At 42.8% G+C, this 21,938-nt stretch overlaps 1 protein-coding gene across 1 annotated transcript; it reads right to left on the bottom strand.

Moving 5' to 3' along the window:
• Positions 1–7,375: 7,375 nt before the first annotated feature.
• On the bottom strand, positions 7,376–20,415 carry LOC136547918 (protein SAWADEE HOMEODOMAIN HOMOLOG 2-like). Its single transcript, XM_066539605.1, is given in 7 exon segments — positions 7,376–7,756; positions 8,392–8,451; positions 8,454–8,528; positions 10,737–10,880; positions 17,521–17,572; positions 18,091–18,154; positions 20,403–20,415. Coding segments are annotated over 7 exon segments (789 nt in total).
• Positions 20,416–21,938: the final 1,523 nt, after the last annotated feature.

The following is a 21,938-nucleotide window of genomic DNA, read 5'->3' as shown; positions in this document are numbered from 1 at the left end:
TTAAGAGGAGTGTAATATTACAAGAGGCTGATCAATTGGATCAGGCATTGTCATCAGGAAGGGAAATATCAATGTTAAGACTGTCTACAACCCTACTGGCTAAACCTTCGACCTCAGACTCCATCCTCTCAACAGCATCAAGGTATTCTTGGCTATCAGCTTCCTCCGCTATCTTGGACAGAGGCGCCTTTGGAGCAAGGACCTGGACCTGCGCCAGCACATTCTTGGTACATACTTGAGCGCACTTCTTCGTGAACTCTTGGAAACGAGTTGGAATCCGAGGAATGAACTAAGCCCAAGATTGCCCATCATCCGCTGAGTCCGGAGAACATCAGCTACTGAATGAAAAGATTTCCACAAAACGTTCCAATTTTCAGTAGCTGTCGCCAGTTTCCCAGACAAGCCTTCAATAGTTTTTTGGGCCTGCATAAGATCTCTGTCAGCTCCACGCCTAATCAGCTTAGCAAGGGCGAGTTCTTCCTTAGCACGAGTAATTACCTCCTCAGCCTTGTTATGACTGGAGCGGACAAGAGCCTTCATTTCATCGATACTCTCCAAGAGCTTCTGCTTCTCAACTTGGAGAACTAGACAAGACACCCAAGAACAAGTCAGCAAAAAAAGAAGTCAAAATACAAGAAGAAATAGGCAGAACCCGCGACACCTTTGCATTCATTCTTCGCAGACTCCACCGCGGCATCTCTCTGCTTCTCCGTCTCCACTACCCAGGCACGAAGGGTCTTCTCCTCCTTTTGGTGCATTTGATGCTCTGTCTCCAACTCAGCCCGGAGAAGGTCGAGATCGGCTTTCAGAGCGTCCACCTCAGAAGACAACTTTCTCTCATTTTTAGATGAGAAAAAGAAGCCAGAATGATCACGAGAGAAAGACTGAGCAAAAAGAGGCAAAGAGAAACAAGACGTAAGGATAGAAGAAAAACAAGCATGCAAAAAAGGAGTGGCAGTAAAACCTACCTGGAGCTTTTCACCAAAAGAAGTCACGAGGGTCGACAAGCTCCCCCAGGCTGTGGTCAGCTCCGATAACCGATGGGTGGCATCGAACTGTTGCACCACATCACCGGAAAAAGAGGGACCGCTGGAAGCAAGAGAAGGGGAAGGAGAGGCCGGTTGGGGTGAAGAAGGAGCGACCAAAGCAACCTCGAGGGAAGCCAGAGCCAAACCCTCAGAAGGACCCGACACGACGGCCACAGTCACCTCCGGAGCGGCCAAGTCCGCAACTTCGCCAGGTAGCTCCGAAGCCCCCGCAGCAACTTCATCAACCAAATGTTGTGAGTCCTAAGGCTCGGAACTCGTTGGCATGGCAGGAGGCAGAGAAGAAGTCGATGAAGAAACGAGAGAAAACGAAACACTGAAAAGTGATAAAAGGAAGCACCGATAAGAACCAGAAGAAGGAAGATAGAAGCCAAAAAGATAAAAGCCAGAATTTACTCACCCGACCACTTTCTTCTTCGTGAAGCCAAAAGAAGGCCCCAGGGGGAACCACGACGGCGAAAACGTCCCCGCCACCCGGCGACGGGAGCGGGATAGCCGACAACGGAGCCGCGGAAGAAGTCGGGGCTGGAGCCATGGAAGAACTCCGCACTGGAGGAGCGGTAGAGCTCGGTACCGAGGCTACCAAAGAACTTGACACCGGAGCTTCAGAAGAAGTCGGCACAGGAGCCTCGGAAGAACTCACACCCGACCTCCGATTACTTCAAAAAGTTCAAGACTAAAAGTCAAGACAAAGAAGAGAAATTCAATGCAACAGGAATATGAAAAACAACTCACCGCCGCATGATGAGGGGTACTTCATCATCCTCTTCTTCCTCAGCCAAGGAAACTAGAGCACCTGCTGAAAAGAGGATAAAAAGTACTCGGTTCAAGAGAGAAACAGGAAAATAAAGAAACAAAGAGTATTAAATGTGCTCACCTAAGAGCATGCTAGCAACAACTGGAGTACCTGAGGGAGTACTTGGTTTGCGAGGCTTCTTGGAGATAGGCAGGCCAGATGAAGATGCATCCGTTCGCCCCCTTTTCGGGACACTGCGAGGACCGCGAGGGACTAGACGAGGAACATATTCTTCATATACATCAACAAATCCAGAAGAAACCCCAGGAAGGGCGATAGAGGTTTGGGACTTACTAATTGCAGAAGTTCCAGCAAGTTTATCCCCAGTATCCGCCACGGCGGGGAGAACATCAAGAGGGATCGAGTTGACAAAGTTCCGCCCAAGCTCCTGTGAAAAAGGATAAAACACCAAGACAAAGAAAAGCTAAGCAAGAATGGATGCAGCAAGAGTACATAAAGTACTCAAACAAAAAGATAGACAACTCACAGCTGGGGGCGGGTTGTTGGCTGAGAACTCAGAGACAGCAGGAGGAATGACGCTCACTCCTTTCAGCATCTTCTAGAGACGCTCGAGTACCTCCTCACCGGTCAGCTCAAGAGCTGGGACCATGCGTGAAGGATCCTCGGCCCCAGAATACTCAAAGCCAAGATGCTCCCGCTCTTTCAAAGGCTGAACCCAGCGACGAAGAAAGCTCGAAACAATATCAAAGCCGGTCAAACCCTACTGTTTCAGCATACTAATCCTATCAAGGAGTGGCTGGATCGCTTGAATCTCAGCAGGTGACTCAAGCTTCTTGTCCCATCGTTCATTCACCATAGGACCAGATCCAGAGTGGACGACGAGGGAAGGGATCAAATTGGCAGCGTAAAACCACTCGGTACGCCAATCTTTTATAGAATCAACCAGGTCATAGTCAAAAAACTTAATCTTGAGACCCTGGCGAAACTGAATCCCGCAACCGCCAAGAATGCTGGTTTCTTCACGGCGGGGTTGAGGTTTCAGACGAAAGAAAAAGTGAAAAAGAGATAGAGAAGGAGGGATTCCAAGGAAAGCTTCACAAAGATGAACAAAAACAGAAAGATGGAGAATGGCATTGGGAGTTAGATGGTTCATACTAACCCCGAAATAACCAAGAAACTAATGAAGGAAGGCGGAAGCAGGAAGGCAAAGTCCAGCGCGGACAAAGGAAACGAAGAGGACAATCTCACCAGGACCTGGAGCTGGAACCCGATGCTCGCCCGAAACTCTCCATTCAGCGATGACTTTGCTTTGGATCAAGCTGTCGCTAACGAGCTCGCGCAGCTGGTCTTCGCTTGTTGTTGGAGCCGACCAAACCTTCTGAGTAGCCCTCATGGCCACGAACTCCTGGTTTTCGATCAAAGAAAGGGATGACTCCTCGTCCACAAAGGTCGCCTGAGACTTGCTTGCGGTTTTCTTCTTTCCCATGAACTAGTGGAAGCAAAAAGGCACTGGAGAAGATGAAGCTAGGATGGTGGTGCTCGGGTGACGGCGACGATGACGGCGGTGGATTTCTGAAAGCTAGGGTTTAAAGGCAAGAGCTGAGCAGCAAAGGAAAGGAAGATGAAAGGTCTTTAAATAGATTTTTCAGTAATAAAAATGGCCCACTAGGCCCGTTAAAACATAGTGTGAGAACGCAATGGTCCATTTACCAATGCAGCTAAAACGATGGAGGGCACGAATCCACACAACGGTACAAACCAATGGGCAGATTTCAGACTTATCCATCCAGCACCACGGCAGGGTTATCAGATCGCTACAAGAACAACTTGTCAAACCAAGAAGAAAGAAAGGGCTACCTTGCAAGGAACAAAGGAACCCGGTTATTGAAGAAAGAAACTAGGTAATCTCATGAACGACAGGGATCACAGCAGAAAAGTAAAAGACAACTCGGAAGACAAGATCCATTACATTACAAGCGACTTCAAAAGTAGAAGATTACAAATCTTACAAGACCCAACGAACTCGGCACCACGAAAAGCAAAGTAGCAAAGAGGAACACGGACACGGCTAGGCTCTAGAACGACTACGTGTCCCAAATTGCTACTCGAAAGGACAAACCGCCATCAGCTACACTATTTTCTTCAAAGGACGGACGCAGTGCATCCAAGGCGGAAATCGGCAGCACGACAAGACAACATGGAGCAGAGAAGGCCGGCGGGCATCTGTCTACCCAAGACCGATGTGATGCTCGATATGATGTTGATCTGCACCGGACAGTCTCAGGACAGGCGACGAGGATCAACCCAGAACTGCCCGATGAAGAAACGAAGCCCACATCACAAGACTTCCTCCAACTACCGCCACGTACATCCTGGCACAATGCTGTCGCAGGATTAGCCTACCTCTAATCCCTATCACAAGACTTCCTCCAGCTACGACAAGACACACAGGAACTACAAAATATGCCCGGGGGCTGCTCTACTTCACAAACTACCATGTTCATGACCACGAAGGTTTCAACAGAATGTCCAATGGATGAAAACAAGCACTCCGGGACAGTATTTATAGACCAAAGGAGCGGCGCACATGGACTAGGAGTACCAACGAAATAAGCCTAACAAAGGACACAGTGAAAAGACAGGACTCAATAATGGATGACTCAGGCGAGAGAAAATAGTACTCGAAGACGGGCATATTCGGAAGAATATACCAGCACAGTACAACCCGTGAACAAAAGGCATTTACACTCAACCACCACCATACAACTACATCTGACAATAGCAGACTATCAAAGAATACTCCAAGACCTCGCATCCGAGTTCTTCCTGAACAAAACAACACGGATATACGCTCGGGGGCTCGGCCAGCATCATAGCTTAATCAACACTAAGCTAGGGAGCTCGGCCTTCATTTCAACTACTCCCGGAGGATCGGAACCAAAGACAAAGGACCAAGAATACAAGAAACTCAAGACTACAACGATGACGACACATCAAGACTCTTCATTCGACTTCTTTTCTAAAGAGAAGAACTCGGAGAAAGCATGGGGCTGCGGGATACATAGCCTCAGAATTTTTTGAAGACAAGAATCTGGACCCTCCAACTTTTGCAAGCAAAAGCAAGAGGCTCGGGGGCTACACTCAGTGAGTGCAATTTTTACGAAAAATTGCACCCACCCAAAAAGAACCCGGACATAAGCTCGGAGGCTGCATGCCGCGAAACTACTCGGATGATGGTTTAATCCAAGACTAAAGGGTCGCTTCAGAAAGATGCCACAAAACTACTAGGATGATGACATAATCCAAGTCTCGGGGACTACTTCAGAACATAAATTTTCAAACAACATAAAGGATCAAGACCCTCCAACTTTTTGTTCCAAATAGCAAGAGGCTCGGGGGCTACACTCAGTGAGTGCCCTTTTTCTTCGAAAAAGCGCACGTCACCAAAAGACTTCCTCAACGCAGACCACTTCAAGACATTACGACAAAAAGAACCCGGAACGAGCCATATTCAAGTTCTTTTTGATAAAACTTCAACGAACAATCAGAGCAACTTCAAGACAAGATCCTCCAGCTCCTTGTTCCAAATAGCAAGAGGCTCGGGGGCTACAACCAGATGGATGTACTTTTTCTTCAAAAAGCACTCACCACTCGAAGATCCCAAGAAGCGCTACAAGGTTTCACTCCAGAAAGCACTCGGATGACATTTTGTTCCTACTCAACAAGACTTGAAGGAGCAAAGCGAGACTTTCAGAGCTCAACCATGAAGTGCTCGGGGGCTTGTCGATGCGGGACCCACAGGATACCCCGCAAGGGAGAGAGAAGATCTAGTCCAACTAGGATTCTTCCCATATAATCTTAGTAGTAGAACTATTAAGTAATCATACTAGGAAATCTCATTGTAAACCGACTAGGACTCTGACCTCCTGACTATATAAAGGAGGGCAGGGCTCCTGAGAGAAGAGGACGACAATTGTACAACACAACATATCACAATCAATCCAACGCAAAGGCTAACGCCGACTGGACGTAAGGTTATTACTCGATCTACGATCGAGGGCCTGAACCAGGATAAATCGACTGTCTCTTGCATTAACCATCGAGTTCAGCATACGCCGAAGCCCGAACATACTGCCCCGGGTACCCCCGTGGCAGGCTATCGGTGGTGAAACATCGACAGTGATATGAAGCTTTTGACCTCCTTAACCGAATTTCCTTTTACCTGAACGATGTGTTTTATTTGTTCTTCAACCAATTTCTACCTTTGGTTGGTTCTCAGACTGGACAAAATTGTGCAGATTGATAAGAATAGTCCTACTCATTTTTGTGGGTTTTCTCACAAAATTGTTCATGCTGACAAGTGAGAGATGATGTTTCAGTTTAACATTTTGGTTGAACTTACTTTTCTGCATATGTCTGCTTATTATAGCCACCTGGAAATGAATATGTAGCTCTTGTTAGGATCAGTATGACCCAGCTCCCGAGTGGCAACACAGTTTGGGCTAGAGCAGAGGTCTGAATCTGCTAGTATCAGGCTGAGGCAGTAGTATCAGAGAAGAAGAGTTTGCGATGTTTTTTACTTCAACAGTTCCATTATGCTAGCAACCCACTTGCTGCTATTTGTAAATTCAAAACCTGAGAATCTCAATTTGGGATTAGTCCATTTTTGAATCGCTGAATAATGCTGATTCCTACTGGAATACTTGAAAGTTCCTATGCTAGAAACATGCCACTGTTTCACTGAATATGTTGATACTTCACTGAATATGTTGATACCTGAGTAGTTCCCTCAAGAAGATAGCACAGGGAAAGCAGCCTGTAGACACTGGTGCTGACGGTAGGATATCATCTTTCAAACTTTTTAGGAGAAACACAACATCAGGGGCAGAAGGATGGAGGTTTCAGGGCATAGGTTTTCAGACATACTGTAGTTGGAACATGAGCAGAATCATGGGACACTTAGATATCAGCTCTGAAAAGTTTCAGGGAAGACAACATTCGTTATGTCATATACTACATGTTTGTTGGATTTTGGACCATTCACATTCTGTGTAGGAGTATATATATCATATATAATTATATATCGTTTATGGAAGCATTGGCATTTACACTCAGCAGCAGCAAGGTTGGAACGTTGAATTTAATTGTGCTGTATCGATTTTTAGAGACGGTTCTAGATCCAACAACCTCTATAAATCCATTTTTAGAGGCGGCTAGATCTAAAGACGTCTCTAAAAATAGGGTCATTTTTAGAGGCAGCTGAAAATACTAGCTGCCCCTACAAATGCTTTTCTAGAGGTGGCTCATTTCGAAAACCATTTTTAGAGACTGCTTTAAATTGAGCTGCCTCTATTTAAGAAAGGAGACGCCTATATAAATGGTTTTTTGTTGCAGTGCTTGAAGCAAGCCAGAATTTCTTCCTTGCCCTATGTATCCATAAGCAATCTTTAGAAGCCATTAAGATGCTACATGGTGATTACGATGGTACTAAGCTGGATACAAACTAAATTAGACAAATTGGTACAACAACATCATGTCTTTCCAACACACATTGTGTGGAGAAAAAAAAACACTACACGTCTTTCATCTTAGCCACTTGCACTTCATCATCTTCAACAACCATGGAGGCCTCCACTTCCTTCGTTGTGGCATCTGAGCTTGAATTGCAGGCTTCTGAAGTTGCTGACAGCAAGGGGGATACAGCTTTGCCTGTTGTCCCTTCTTGTTGCAAGCTTGAAACCATGGTTACCTCATCAGTGTTGTTGTCCATCGTCTTGTCCTGTTTCTCAGGTTTGTGTTTGGCTGGGCTTTTATCATTGGATGTCAACTCCACTATAACCTCTTTGCGTGGAGTGTGAACATCTGTGGTGGCTGCCAGTCTAGCAGCATCCAGAATCAGAAGCCTGTAGTCAGTTTCTGGTCGGCGGCACACCTTACTTAGTGGAACAATTTCCTGTAAATTTAACAAACTTTTGATTAGATGCAATAAGGTAGCCAGCTAATTGCAGCAATATGATTTCAGATTTAATCAACTAAAAGTGAGGTAATTGTCCCGAGATGAGCCAGACTGTTGTATATACAGTTAGTTGCTAGTTCAGTACAACAAACGTCCCAATTGTTAAAATAGGATGTAACTTTACATTAGGGCATACATGGAGTAACACAGTAAATTCCATTGTTGGTTAGGAACTTATTTAGTCTTTGAATCTCTGGAGGCAATCAACTGTTATTTCCCATAAGGTCCTTAGTACACTGGTTGAGCACATATGTGAAATGCATTTGCAAATCTACACTGGTTGAGCACGAATTGAATTGCTTTTGCATGCTCAGGAACTTAGATTTGTTGTACATAATTGAAATAAATGTACAGCTTCATGAACCTATAGTGCAATTTAATCCAAAAACCATTTGTCATTCCTTCACAGAATAAAATTTCATTGCATCATTGCCAAAAAAAGGAGGGGGAGCAACCATACATGCAGAGTCTATAACAATGATAGAAAAATTAATTGCCAGCTCAGCAACATGCTTTATTATACAAGACTTACAGACAATGCATGGAAAACACCAAAACAGGTTGAAATGTACCTCAGAAGAATCATGATCATATCGAACAAGAAATCTACAACGGCAAGAAATCTACAACGGAAACCTTTAACATCATGCCTTCTCCTTTGAATATCAAGGACATGGGCATCAAAATAGATAGCCTGCTCTTTACGTTCCTGAAAAATATAGCATAGAAGTATTTGTTAATGCGTGACAGCTACTAGGGTGGAGGATATCACCAAAGAACATTGTCAGATGAAAAAAAAATAGATGGGTTCTGTGCTCTGATTTACATACAACTTTACACTGGAGAGTTGTCATTTCTTTGTACCTTTAAGAATAGTCAACATTTTTCACCACACTGGAGAGTTGTCATTTCTTTGTTTTGCAAAAAAAGGGCAGAGCGCCCTTACAACATATACCCCTACACGCACTTAATAGTCACTAAGTTTTTTATTCGGTTTCCTTTACATTTAGCAGTGGTCTTTATGCACGTTTAATCTCTACTTATTGTTTGCCAACAAACAACACAACATTTTGTGGCAGTTTTTCACAAGTTTTTTTTATGATCTTTTTAACACTACTAGATAAACCATTCTAGGAGATAAGAGGTATTCTTTTCAGAGGTGGCACTTTTTCTACGATCGTTTTAGGAGGCAAACGACTTTAAGTGACACTCAAATGGATATGCACGCCTTTGAAAATGCATCTCCAAAGGCCAGCCATTTAAAATGATCATTTCAATAAATGACCCATTTAGAGAGACGACCCACTTATGTGGCTTGCCTATAGAAATCCATTTTCAGATGTAGACTCTTAGAAGGCCCGCCTCAGCAAAGTAGTCCACAATCCACTATCCCTAACAATATAAAACCAAGTGAACCCTAACCCTCTTACTATTTCAAGTCTGTTCTCCCTCTCCTATAACCACCGTACCTCTCCCCTCACATCCTTCTCCTTCGTCCATATAACCACCGTACCTCTCCTCTCACTATCCTCTCTCATTAGGAGCCATTAATGCCATCAGCTCTCTCCGTTATTTGTCGATCCAGCATGGTGGGGGGTCAGCTGATTTGGCTAGGGCTAGGGTGTTCGGAGGGGGGAGACGGAGACATTGAAGAGCCTATTGAAACCGAAGGTGCCGCAACCACCACAACAGCTATGCGAGTGGAAGCACCGCCTCCACAACAAGGGCCGCAACATCACCAGTAAATCTGAGGTGAGGGAACAGCTTTCCACTTCTCTGAATTCGTCCTCTCACCATGTTCCCATGAGATTGAACTAACAACAGCGAGATTATCGCTCTATGTGCTACAGATGTGAAGAGGGAGGACAGAAGGTGGAGATGGCCATCAGGGAGACTGCCAAGCACAAAGACATTTGATCCAGTAAGGTACATGTTTCGAATTGCTCGGAGTTTGAACTTTGAGGCAGGCGACCGATTAGTTTCACTTGCACCAATGTTCTGATTCCTTGAAGACAAACAATTGTCTGAATCGTGACGGCAATAGCTGAAGGAGGAGCAAGCAGCTGGCGAGCGTCGAGCGGCCGCCATGGTCATTGGTAGATTTTTTTTTGGCAATTTATTTTGAGGCAGTCAATGTTGCTGTCTCTGGAATTCAGTTTGGCCGTTGTGTCAATCCTTTTTATGCTAGTTTAACAAGTTATGGATTATTTCATAAGAAAAAGAGATAATTTAAACAGGAAGCATAAATAATAAAAATTCATGGTTGCGGCCGTCAACAATAACAAATATTGCATCCACTCAAAAATTTTTTTGAAAGATGTGGCCATTCAAATGCAATCACAGTAGAGATGCAACATGAGGAAAAGTGACAGAGGGAGCAAAAGGCAGATTTTCATAATTCATTTTTTGTAAATGCTAGATTTTCTGAATTAGTTTTTTATAGTCAATTTTCTATGCATAGATACAAGCAAAAGACTAGGAAGATTCAACAGTTTAGGGAGGTAAATCTAACCCAAAAAAACATTTACAGACCGTGTTAAAGAAAATAAGAAATTAACTCAGGAACTAAAGCTAAATTATACAGAAATGCTATTTTTATAGTACTAAAGCTCAGTTATACATAAATTATGATACTATGGCCCCGTTTGTTTCCGCTTATAAGCGGCTTGTCGGTGGAAATAAGCGAGAATCCCGCCAAACGCTTTGCTTATTTCCACCGATTCTCGCTTATGTGGTAAGCCGCTTCAGAGATTTGAACTACGAGAAGCAAAAAGCGAGAAGCGAGAAAATCTTCGCTTAGATTATAATTCAAGCGTGGCCAGGAGAAGTGGAAACAAACGGGCCCTATAAAGCTCAGTTATACAGAAATTGACTATTCTCAGATGACAGGAAGAAAAATATTTTAAGATGACAGCACCTGATAACAAAGAATGAGGTCCCTAGGAACCACTGCAACACATTCCTCGGCCGCACATGGAAGAGAACGTTGCCGCACACATTTGCGAACATCGAGCCATTCATCATACTCGACTCCAAATCCACAAAAGCGGACCAGCACTTCCTGAAACAAAAAAAAAGTTGTAATAAGTCATTGTGTTTTTCACGTGCAGTCACACTAATATAATGTAACATAAAACATTACTCAAACATTGTTGCTGATAGCATTGCTATAGAGCCACCTCTAAATCGTTGATTTATTTTATCAAAAAAAAATCGTTGATTTATTGAGACAGGAGCAGAGGCGGCTAGGCCAACCACCTTTATAGAGGCATCCCAGCCACCTCTAAAGAAGAAATCGCCACCAACGGGAGCCACATCTAAAAATTGATTTGTAGAGGCGGCAAAAAACAACAATTTTTTTAAATCCGGGGAGACCACACCAAGCAGCCACACGTGCGATTATTCATGCGAAAAACGTGTGCTACGTGGCCGCGGGGGCTGCCCCCACTGCCGTAGGCCACACGCGTTCGTCCCCTAACCACTCCACCCATACAACACTATCCATTTGGAATATTCGTCCTTCTCATTTAATTGTACCTTCATCTCACTACCGGACTCAGAGAATTTGCCGAGTGCCAGGGGCACTCGGCAAAGCCCAATTTGCACTCGACAAAGGCTTTGCCGAGTGCTGCACTCGGCAAAGACCACTCGGTAAAAAATGAGTCGGCAAAGACGTCTTTGCCGAGTGTCTTTTGTCGGGCACTCGGCAAAGCCTTTGCCAAGTGCCCGACACTCGGCAAAGTTGGAACCGAAAAAAAACCCGAAAAAATGGGAATTTTTACCAAAATAAAATGGAATTTTTTTTTAATTGGTGGTGTCCCCCACCGGTCAGCGCCCATCCATCTCCGGCTTTTTTCGCGTAAATTTCACAGCTACGCGGCCGATGGGATTCGAACCCGAGACCTCCTGCTACGCACAAACCTCCTCTACCACTACACCACACTGTCAATTGTGTCTGGATTCCGTTTTAGTTCCCAATATATTATACTAAACCGAGTGTAAATTGTTTGTTTGAGGCCCTAAACGAATTCAAATAAAAAAGTTGTGAACTACAAAGTTTCATAACTTTTCGAGATCTACACTTTTAGTTTAGGAAGTTTTTCCATTCGAGGTCGTTTACAAAATTTGAATTTTAAAATTTGAAAATTCAAACACAGTTTTGCATGACAAGATGTTTTCAAATCAAAAAGTGGCCAACTAAAATGTTTCATAACTTTTCGAGATCTATAGAGTTTATTTTGGTTGTTTTTCCATCCGAGGTCGTTTATAAAATTTGAATTTTAAAATTTTGAGATTCAAACGCCGTTTTGCATGACAACATGTTTTCAAATCAAAAAGTTGCCAACTACAATGTTTCATAACTTTTGGAGATCTACAATTTTTATTTAGGAAGTTTTTCCATCCGAGGTCTTTTGAAAAATTCAAATTTTAAAATTTTCAAATTCAAACGTCGTTTTTGCATGACAAAATGATTTCAAATCAAAATGTTGCCAACTACAAAATTTCATAACTTCTCAAGATCTACAAAGTTTATTTTGGTCATTTGTTCATCCGACATAGTGGTAGTAACATTGTTCACAAATCATATATATCTCTCTTCTACTTTCATGAAACTAATATGAAAGATATATATTTTTTGAACTACGTTATTGTCGCTTTGTCAAATGAAGAAATGACCAAAATAAACTTTGTAGATCTTGAGAAGTTATACAACTTTGTAGTTGAAAAGTTTTTCATTTGAATTCATTTAGGGCCTCAAAAATTGATTCGAAAAACTGATTTGCCGAGGGCCAAAAAAATGCACATGGCAAAATGCCTATTTGCCGAGGGCCAAAACATAGGCACACGGCAAAATGCCTATTTGCCGAGTGCCAAAACATAGGCACTCGGCAAAATACGGCTTTGCCGACTGCCTGCAAAAAGGCACTCGACAAACTTAGAGTAAATTGCCTGTTTGAGGCCCTAAATCAATTCAAATTAAAAAGTGGTCAACTACAAAGTTTCATAACTTTTTGAGATCTACAATTTTCATTTAGTAAGTTTTTCCATCCGAGGTCGTTTGAAAAATTTGAATTTTAAATTTGAGAGATTCAAACGTAGTTTTGCATGATAAGATGATTTCAAATCAAAAAGTTGTCCACTACATAGTTTCATAACTTTTGGAGATCTACAATTTTCATTTAGGAAGTTTTTCCATCCGAGGTCGTTTGAAAAATTCAAATTTCCAAATTTTCAAATTCAAACGTCGTTTTTGCATGACAAGATGATTTCAAAATCAAAATGTTGCCAACTACAAAATTTCATAACTTATCAAGATCTACAAAGTTTATTTTGGTCATTTGTTTATCCGACATAGTGGTAGTAACATTGTTCACAAATCTTATATATCTTTGTCTTTTACTTTCATGAAACTAATATGAGAGATGTAGATTTTATGAACAACGTTATTGTCGCTTTGTCAAATGAAGAAATGACCAAAATAAACTTTGTAGATCTTGAGAAGTTGTACAACTTTGTAGTTGAAAAGTTTTTCATTTGAATTCATTTAGGGCCTCAAAAATTGCTTCGAATGATTTGCCGAGGGCCAAAAAAAATGCACACGGCAAAAAGCCTCTTTGCCAAGTGCCAAAACAAAGGCACTCGGCAAAATACATCTTTGCCGAGTGCCAGAAAAAAACACTCGGCAAAGACGTATTTTGCTGTGTGTTTTTGTTTGCCGAGTGTATTTTATTTGGCACTCGGCAAACACGGTCTTTGCCGAGTGCCCGATAAAATACACTCGGCAAAGCCTCCGGCACTCGGCAAATCGCCGGTTTCCGGTAGTGTCTAGTCTAGTTTTAAAAATGAGTATTTGAAATCCTAAACGAATTCAAATGAAAAAGTTGTCAACTACAAAATTTTATAACTTTTTGAGATCTACAACTTTAGTTTTGGTCATTTCGCCATCCAAGGTCATTGAAACATTTTGATTTCAAATGTGAGAAAAAACTAAACGTATTTTTCTTTGCATAGATGATTCCAAATGAAAAAATTGTCAACAACAAAATTGCATAACTTTTCAAGATCTACATCTTCTGTTTTGCTCATTTTTTCATCTGAGATCATTTGAAAAATTCAAATTTTACTGTGCAGCTCGTATCAGCTGCCTATAAAAAATAGGCGGCTGGGAATAGAACCGCCTCTAGACATCGATTTTTAGAGAGTGCTGAGCCACCTCTAAAAATAGGAGCATTTGAAGAGATGGTTATAAATAGCAGCCGCTTCTACAAATGCATTTCTAGAGGTGGCTCGGTTTGGAAGGCCACTGTAGAGGCGGCTGTAAATTGAGCCGCCTGTAAAAAAAAAACTGTCGGTTTGCTACAAATCGTTCGTTTGTGTTGTAGCATACATCTGCGCTCCACATGTCAGTCTATTTTCAATTTATAGTAAAGGGGCATATCTTAGTTTTCGTTGCCAAAAACACAAAGGTTCAGAAATGCACATTTTTATATGAGGAAGCATCAGCTTTTTCATATATACATAGCTACCAAATAGGCAAGGTGCCAAGGTAAAATTTTAGAATGAAGTACAAAGGCAGAATAATTTTGTGGAAAATTAAAGACTCGGGTCGCAAGAAATCTAGTTCAACCTGGTCGTGGTTGGGGTTGAGGCCCCACGGTGTCTAAAAATTTAGGGTTATTTGGATCCTTGCCATTATAATTTTTACGCTTCTAAGATATCCCATTACTATTCATCTATTTGAAAACTTACCATTACAATTGTCTCTATACTAGATCAATGCCATTTTCTACAACTGAAACGACACACGACACTAGGCCCACTTGCAGATCATTGTATTTTCGTATCGCCTAAAATACCCCTCCTGCTACCCTCTCTCCACTCAATGGCACGTGGGCCCATAGTCATCCTCTTCCCTCCCCCACAGAGCATGACATGCTCCCTCGCTATGCCACCGAAGAAGGGCATGGTCCCAGACAACATCATGTAGAGCATGACCCCGGCGCTCCACACTTCCACCTTCCTGCCGCCCACCACCTTGGGCGCAACATAGTAGGACGTCCCGACCAGCCCCATCATGGGCCTATCATCCAGAAACTAGTCGCCGGAGCCGAAGTCCCCGAGCCTGAGCGCGTCGTGCCGCTGTCGTCGAATAGGAGGTTGTCGGGCTTGACATCGTGGTGCACAACCCGTTGCAGCGGTGGTCCGAGATCTTAGGTCCCCTATGCATGCGGATGTCGGACTGCAGTAGCAGGACGGGCACTCAAGCCTCTCGCCCCTGATGCAGTACACGAGCGGGATGTCCTTGGGCATGATGGTGACGCACTCGGCATGGATGTCGCAGAGGTTGGTGTCATCAAAGAGCCCCACCTGGTTAGCCTCGGCAGTTTCCTGCAGTGCTGCGATGGCGGAGGACTGGAACCTGAGGTCCCTCCTGAAGTCCTGGACAATCTGTTGGATGAGGCACTGGAAGGGGAGCTTGCGGATGAGCAGCTTCATGCACTTCTCGTACTTGCGGATCTCGCAGAACATGACAGTGCTGGGACAAAAGCGCTCGGGCTTGTTTCACGGTGCAGGTTGCCGGGGCCGACTTGTGATCTCCTAGAATGCGACAGCCGGCGTGTAGTCCCTAGCTCCATCTCGCGGCCGCCCCCACTATGCTCACATGACGAGAGGAAGGGGATGACTATGGGGCCCGTGTGTCAGTGAGAGGAGAGAGGATAGTAGGACGGGTATTTTGGGCAATTCAAAAATACGACGGTCTGCATGTAGGCCTGGTGTCGTTTGATGTGTAGAAAATTGCATGGATCGGGTACAAGAATAATTGTAGTGGCAAGTTTCCAAATAGGTGAATAGTAATATAATTGTATCTCAGAAGCGTAAAAATTGTAATGACATGGATCCAAATAACCCAAAAATTTATGTCAAAAGGGGCCGGGTAGTTCGTAATGAGAGGGCCCAAACAATCTAAGTTGATAATTGGGTGGATGAGCCTTGATATGAGCCAGGTATATGTAGTTGTAAAAGCTCAAAAAAAAGTAATATAAGAGCACAAAATAAGAAGATGATAAATTGAGTCACGATCATGCATGTAGCCACCTTCCTCGTCCTAACTTGCTTCTATTTCTCTCTACTCAAGCAGCAACATAATGCCACAAGCCACAAATCAACCACTTGTATCCAACATCTCACACTGGGCATTAGTAATATCGATTGCTCATGGTATCAGCTTCACTTTTGTGCTCCCAATTTCATTTGAGAATGCTTAATTTTGACTCGGCTGTTGCTTCTCCCTAAGTCGCATAGTCCTGTCCCCCGCTGCTGCTGGTATAGTCCTCTTCAACTCTGGTTGTCACGCTTGTCTCAGCAACTGAAAACCACATCTCCTATTACTCAACTCAGACCTTTGGATCCATGTTGTTCTCCTGTGGAGCAATGATCTAGGCAGTTTTGGGATGTAGAACTTTACGACCCCAACCCTTGATTTTGGATGACGTCCCTTGATTTTTAGATGACATCCCTGACCCCCGTGACTATGGTATGGAAATTTCTCCGTCGTATAGATTAAGAGCAAGTATAATAGCAGGCTGTAAGCCGACTAAATGCTGAGGTGGAGGAGAGAGGGAATGAGAGAGAGGAGAAGCGGGCTGTAAGCTTACAGCCGGCTTGGGCACAAGAACCAAGAAAGTCTGTGAGAGAGACAAGTGGGCCATGTATTAACTGTAAAGAGCTAACTACTATATGAGTGGGCTGAGAGAAGGCTGCAAGGAACCTTACAGTCAGCAAACCGGCTGTATTATTAGCCTTGCTCTAATAATAGATGGAATTCAAAAGTGGCACGGTTCTGCTAGCTAGACATGGTGGTTCACTACTGGACAAGATAGTTTCCATAAAGTTCGAAGCCATGCTTATAAGGTTTAACGAGTGGGGGTAGAAAAGCGATTTGCAATTGGAAAAAAGGAAAGACCTATCCCCAAGACAAGATTTCTATAAACTCCCAATTATCTTGTACCCAAGATTAAGAATATGGATTAACTCCATCCTAGTGCTGCCTTGCCTCTAGTTACTGGCCTCTGGCCTCCTAGTCCTACCACATCCTGCAGCATCTATCCTTAACAGCTTGCAGACCCTATCTCAAATCTGAAGCATTCCAAGGCCACGTTTAGTTGGCCGGATTCGGCGCCGCCGGATTCACTGTGCAGCACTGTAGCACACTATAGCATTTTGTTTGTATTTTGTAAAAATTGTCCAATTGTTGACTAATTAGGTTCAAAACGTTCATCTCGCAAAGTACAACCTAACTGTGCAATTAGTTTTTTTTTTATTTCGTCTACATTTAGTACTACATACATGTATCACAAGTTTGATGTGATGGAGAATCTTCTTTTTGCATAGTGCCAAAGTTGGGAGTTAGGAGCAACTACACAGGGCCCAAGTATGCTTTGGACTTCAGTTGCGCAGTCAACTAGGAGACCATAAAATGGGCGTGTTTGAACACAACAAGTAGAACTAATGAAGCAGATCATCTCTAGAATTTCTTACTGCAGATCTCCTTTCAAATGCAATCATAGAGTACGAAGAGAGCCAACAACAGAATGATATATAATTTCACTGTTGGAATACTGGTTTTGTAAAGTACTACTTCAAATATCTTTATCATATAGAGGCTTCAGTAATATTAAATGAAAGTCCAAGTTCATTACCAGGTTGCCTGATTTCAACCACCTATGTGACAGAAAGGCACCAACATCATACCTGCAACATATAAGATCGCCACAAATGTAAGAATAAAATTGTTTTAGTTTGAAGTGAAGGACAGAGCAGAGACCACTTCCGCCACTGCCAACGAAAGTGCTTATAAACTTACAGTGGATGAATTAACAGATATACGTATGGCTCTGTTAGTGTGTGCCACTAAAGTGTCACACACCACATGTAACAAATAACTTTAGACAAGCACTCTTATCATAACTTCCTATTCATTTGTTTAAACCTTTTGTATGGATACAAGTATATAAGTTCCTCCAATGCTTTCAGAAAAAAAAAACCATTTCTTTCCATGAGGGACCACCTAGTTACTTCCAGATATTCTTTAACTTCGGCCATTGGGCAGCCTCCTCAAGTTATGCAACATGGATGATAGTAAAGTTAATCTACTAACTAGCCTAATCACTCAGCAAGTGAATGCATCTTTACCTAGGCATAAATTACAATAATACATCTCTGTAAAGAGGGAACAACAAAAGTAGTATGAGATACATATATATTCATACCATGCACCATCATGAGCTGACTTGGCCTCAAACTCAAGCTGGAGACCTTGCAGAGGCTTCCTCCCTGGTTATCAGCAAAGGTAATAATAATCAGAGGAAAAATGGATATCATAAACGATGATGATAAGTTGAGAAGGCATATCGGGAATGCACAAAACTAGTATCACGGGTACAACTGAAGCCTGGCCTGTCAGGCTAGCCTCATTGACTTATAAGATAGTTTGATTTAGCAAACTAGCAAATTTTTTTTGTAACGGAGGTAGCACTGAGTATTGTTGCCACAAAAAAAATTAGAAAGCGGGTGAAAAAGTACAAAAAAAGAAGTGTTATCTTCCTCAAGGTGGTAAACTTGACACCTCAAAGGTCCCTTCAAATAATGTAAATCCTCAATAATCAATAAGGCCTTTGACACAATATTAAGTTCTCAAGTAAAAATGCAAAATGTTTTCTCCCTCACGAGCAAGTTCAAAAATAGTTCTTATCAGAACTGCATGTCTGCTGTGTGAAGGATGTTTTAAAGCTATAAGGGCTCAAGCCATTTCTGGAAGGCTTGATTGCAGAACTCATATTGCATATTCCATATATTTCTGAAATCTATTTAGAAACCACAGGGAGGAATTTTCCATATCAGAAGAATGCAGTTAGTATAACTAGAGAACTCTAATTTCAGAAAAGGTAAAGACTAAAATGAAACCATGAGCAATTATGTTAGATTAAAACAGGACAACAATACTTCGCTTTAACTATATAAAATAAAAACAAGACTTCTAGGAACACTTGGCTTGTACATGGCATCATTGTGGTCGCCGCTATATATATGACCACTGTGGATGCATACACCAGATTCCATGTCATTTTCAGCACAAGGGTATGGCCAGATTCAATCCGATCATACAAAGATGAAGGAATTGCTCATGTCAAATTGGCACCCAGTGACTTCAAGAAGACATGGTGCCCCTAGGTCTTCCATGACGCCTCATACTCTCAATCTTACAGATCTCTGCCGCTATATCTATGACTGGTGTGGACGCATACACCAGCACCCATGTCTCTTGCCATTTTGAGAACACGGCAGATTACCGAAGCTGTTAAGATGAGGAATTGCTCACCACAAACTACTGCCCAGGGACTTTGAGCAAACAAGAACACGGTGCCCCTAAGTCTTCATTCCCCGACCCTCGTGCTCTCCATTGTAAAGATTTCCAATGCTGCTGCCATATCTATGACCGTTGCGGATGGAAATGTGCCCCCCCCCCCAATTGCAGGCATGACTCTTGCCATTTTAAGCACACGTATCAGAGCATGCCAAGATGAAGGAATTGCTCATCTCAATCTAGTGCTAGTGACTTCATGAAGACAAGAATGCAATGCCCCTAGGTCTTCCATGACGCCTCACACTCTGGATAATACAGATCTCTGCCACCGCTACAGTATATAAGACCGCTACGGCTGTATGCCCCCTTGGCTGCACCCACATCTCTTGCCATTTCAGCACATGAATCCAAGCATGTGAAGATGAAGGGATGTCTCACCTTGAACTGGTGCCGAGCGACTTTGAGCAGATGAGAACACGCTGCTCCTACCCCTAGGTTCAGATTCCCTAATTCGATCTGGTGCCGAGTGTAACACCCTAAAATTTGTCTCTTTTGAAAATCAGTTTAAAATGATTTATTTCTGAATTTTGTGCTCATGACAGTTTAGGAAATAAAACTTTTTGTTAAATTAAAATTCATCATAAGGTAGCAACATGTTTGAGCATACATGCCTTTGCATTTGATTTATTTGGGTTGAGTGGTTTTGATTACAAATTTAAAATGGTTTAAATTGCTTTTGCAAATGAAATTAAAATTCACTTTGTAATAAAAGAAAAAAAATTTGAAAATAAAAGGATTTAAAAAGTTGTAAAATTTTATTTTTGGAAACCTACCAAAATTTCTCACTTTTATTTGAATTGAAAAGTATATTCAAAACTCTATTTGAATTTGATTTTGTTCAAAATTGAATTTGGTTTTCAAACAAAATAGCAAAGAAATTCTTCTTCTCTCCTCACTCTCTTTCGGCCTAGCCCAGCTCCTTCCCTCCCGCTTGGCCCAGCCGGCCTGCCTTTTCTCTCGTGGCCCATCTTCTCTTCTTCTCCCTCTTTTCTCATTTTTCTTCGGCCCAGCTCCCTTCTTTTCCCCCTTCTCCGCGCCAGCCGTAGGCCTAGCACCGAGGCAGGCCCAGGCCGAAGCCGCGCAAGCGCCCATCCATGTCTCCCTCGGTTCATTGACAGCCCGACCCCACCTCTTCTCTCGCTGATAGGTGGGACCTACCTGTCAGCTTCATCCGTCAACTCGAGCTCCAAACCGGCACGGAGTTCTTCGGCCATATCCGTCTCCGCCTCCGCCCCGCTCCACTGATTTGCGTGTGCCGCAAGCCGTCTCGCCCCCATAAATAGCAGCCGCACCAGCACCGCTTTCCCCGAACCCTAGAAGCAAGCGCTGCCGCCTAGAACCGAGCTCTAGCGCCGCCTATGCCCCAGCGTCGCCATCCGAGCTCGCCGAGAAGAAGCCGACGCCGCAATGCCGGTTAGCCGCTCCTTCGTCACGGTAAGAACATCCTAGACCTTCTAGTCAAGTTTCCGAACCTGTACAACCCCTTTTCTCCCTCTATTTCCCTCTGTGCTACTTTGTTCCGCATAGCAGTTGCTCCGCCGCCGCCATAGGTCATCGCTCACCGTCTTTGTTCGCCCATAGCTACAATTGATTGTCGTTTCGAGTTCGTAGTGACCTTATCCATCACCTAGTGCCATTACTGAGTCTAATTAAGTCCCGTTGAAGTTTTCCCCAATTTCTCTGATGAGAAATCGACGATGCCGGCGAAGTCATCGCCATGAAGTTCCTGTTCAGGCCAGCTCTCCTCTCTCTCTCTTTCTCCCTCTCTTTTAATCTGAGCCATCGTCCATCTCCTATTTAGTGGTCTAGATCATCCCATACCCCTTCGCAGGCCATCTTGCTAAAGGGCCCCTCGGTTTTTAGATATTTGTACCCGCGGTCCAAAGCGCAATCACAGATTACGTTTTCTTCTTTGGAAAGCGTAGTTTCTTCTGTTTAGATCCAAAACATGTTTTCACCTATTTACAGTTTTGCCACTAATCTTGTTTCAGCCATAAAATTTCTATTTTAACTCCGTTTTGACCCGTTCAAATTGCGTTAGGTTCGTATTTACGTTGTCTACATGTTTATACCACTGTTAGATATGTTTTCAACTTTTAAAATTCGAGGTTAGATTTAATATATTATTTTACTAAAGGAAATCTTGTTTAATTCATATCTTCTACGTTTCAACTCCGTTTTAGCCGATTCAAGTTGCGCTGGATTCGTAATAACATAAACTACGCATTGGTAACAATGTTTATCATATTACTATTTCTGAAATTTCATGGTTTAAATCATATCTTGAATAATAATTATGCAACTGGATTAGATAAATAAAATTGGATTTGTTTTACTTTAGTTTTATAATTCAAATCTAAATTTGACTTAATTCAATTTATATGAGCTTTTATATAGTTAAAACATGTGAAGCTTATAGTTTTATATTTTCTCTTATGAGTAGATCTTTCGGTAGTTGCATCTTTTCAACCGTAGCTCCGATTAGAGTGCTTCTTGTGACTGTGTGTTCGTAGCGATGCGTAGAATCGTGTTTCAAACGCTTTTACCTATTTTTCTATGATTGGTGTACTGTTCTGATTTAGTTCTGTTGTTTGCTTCGTGTATGATTGTATGGATGCTTGTGTGGTGCTTTATGATTACGTCTAGTCGGTGAGATATACGTGGTGATCAAGAAGAAGAAGAAGAACGTTGAAG

This window comes from Miscanthus floridulus, chromosome 4 (assembly GCF_019320115.1).
Source record: "Miscanthus floridulus cultivar M001 chromosome 4, ASM1932011v1, whole genome shotgun sequence".
Classification (NCBI taxonomy): Eukaryota; Viridiplantae; Streptophyta; class Magnoliopsida; order Poales; family Poaceae; genus Miscanthus; species Miscanthus floridulus.
Note: the sequence above shows the minus strand (reverse complement) of the source record. Positions and strands in the feature narration are given on the sequence as shown.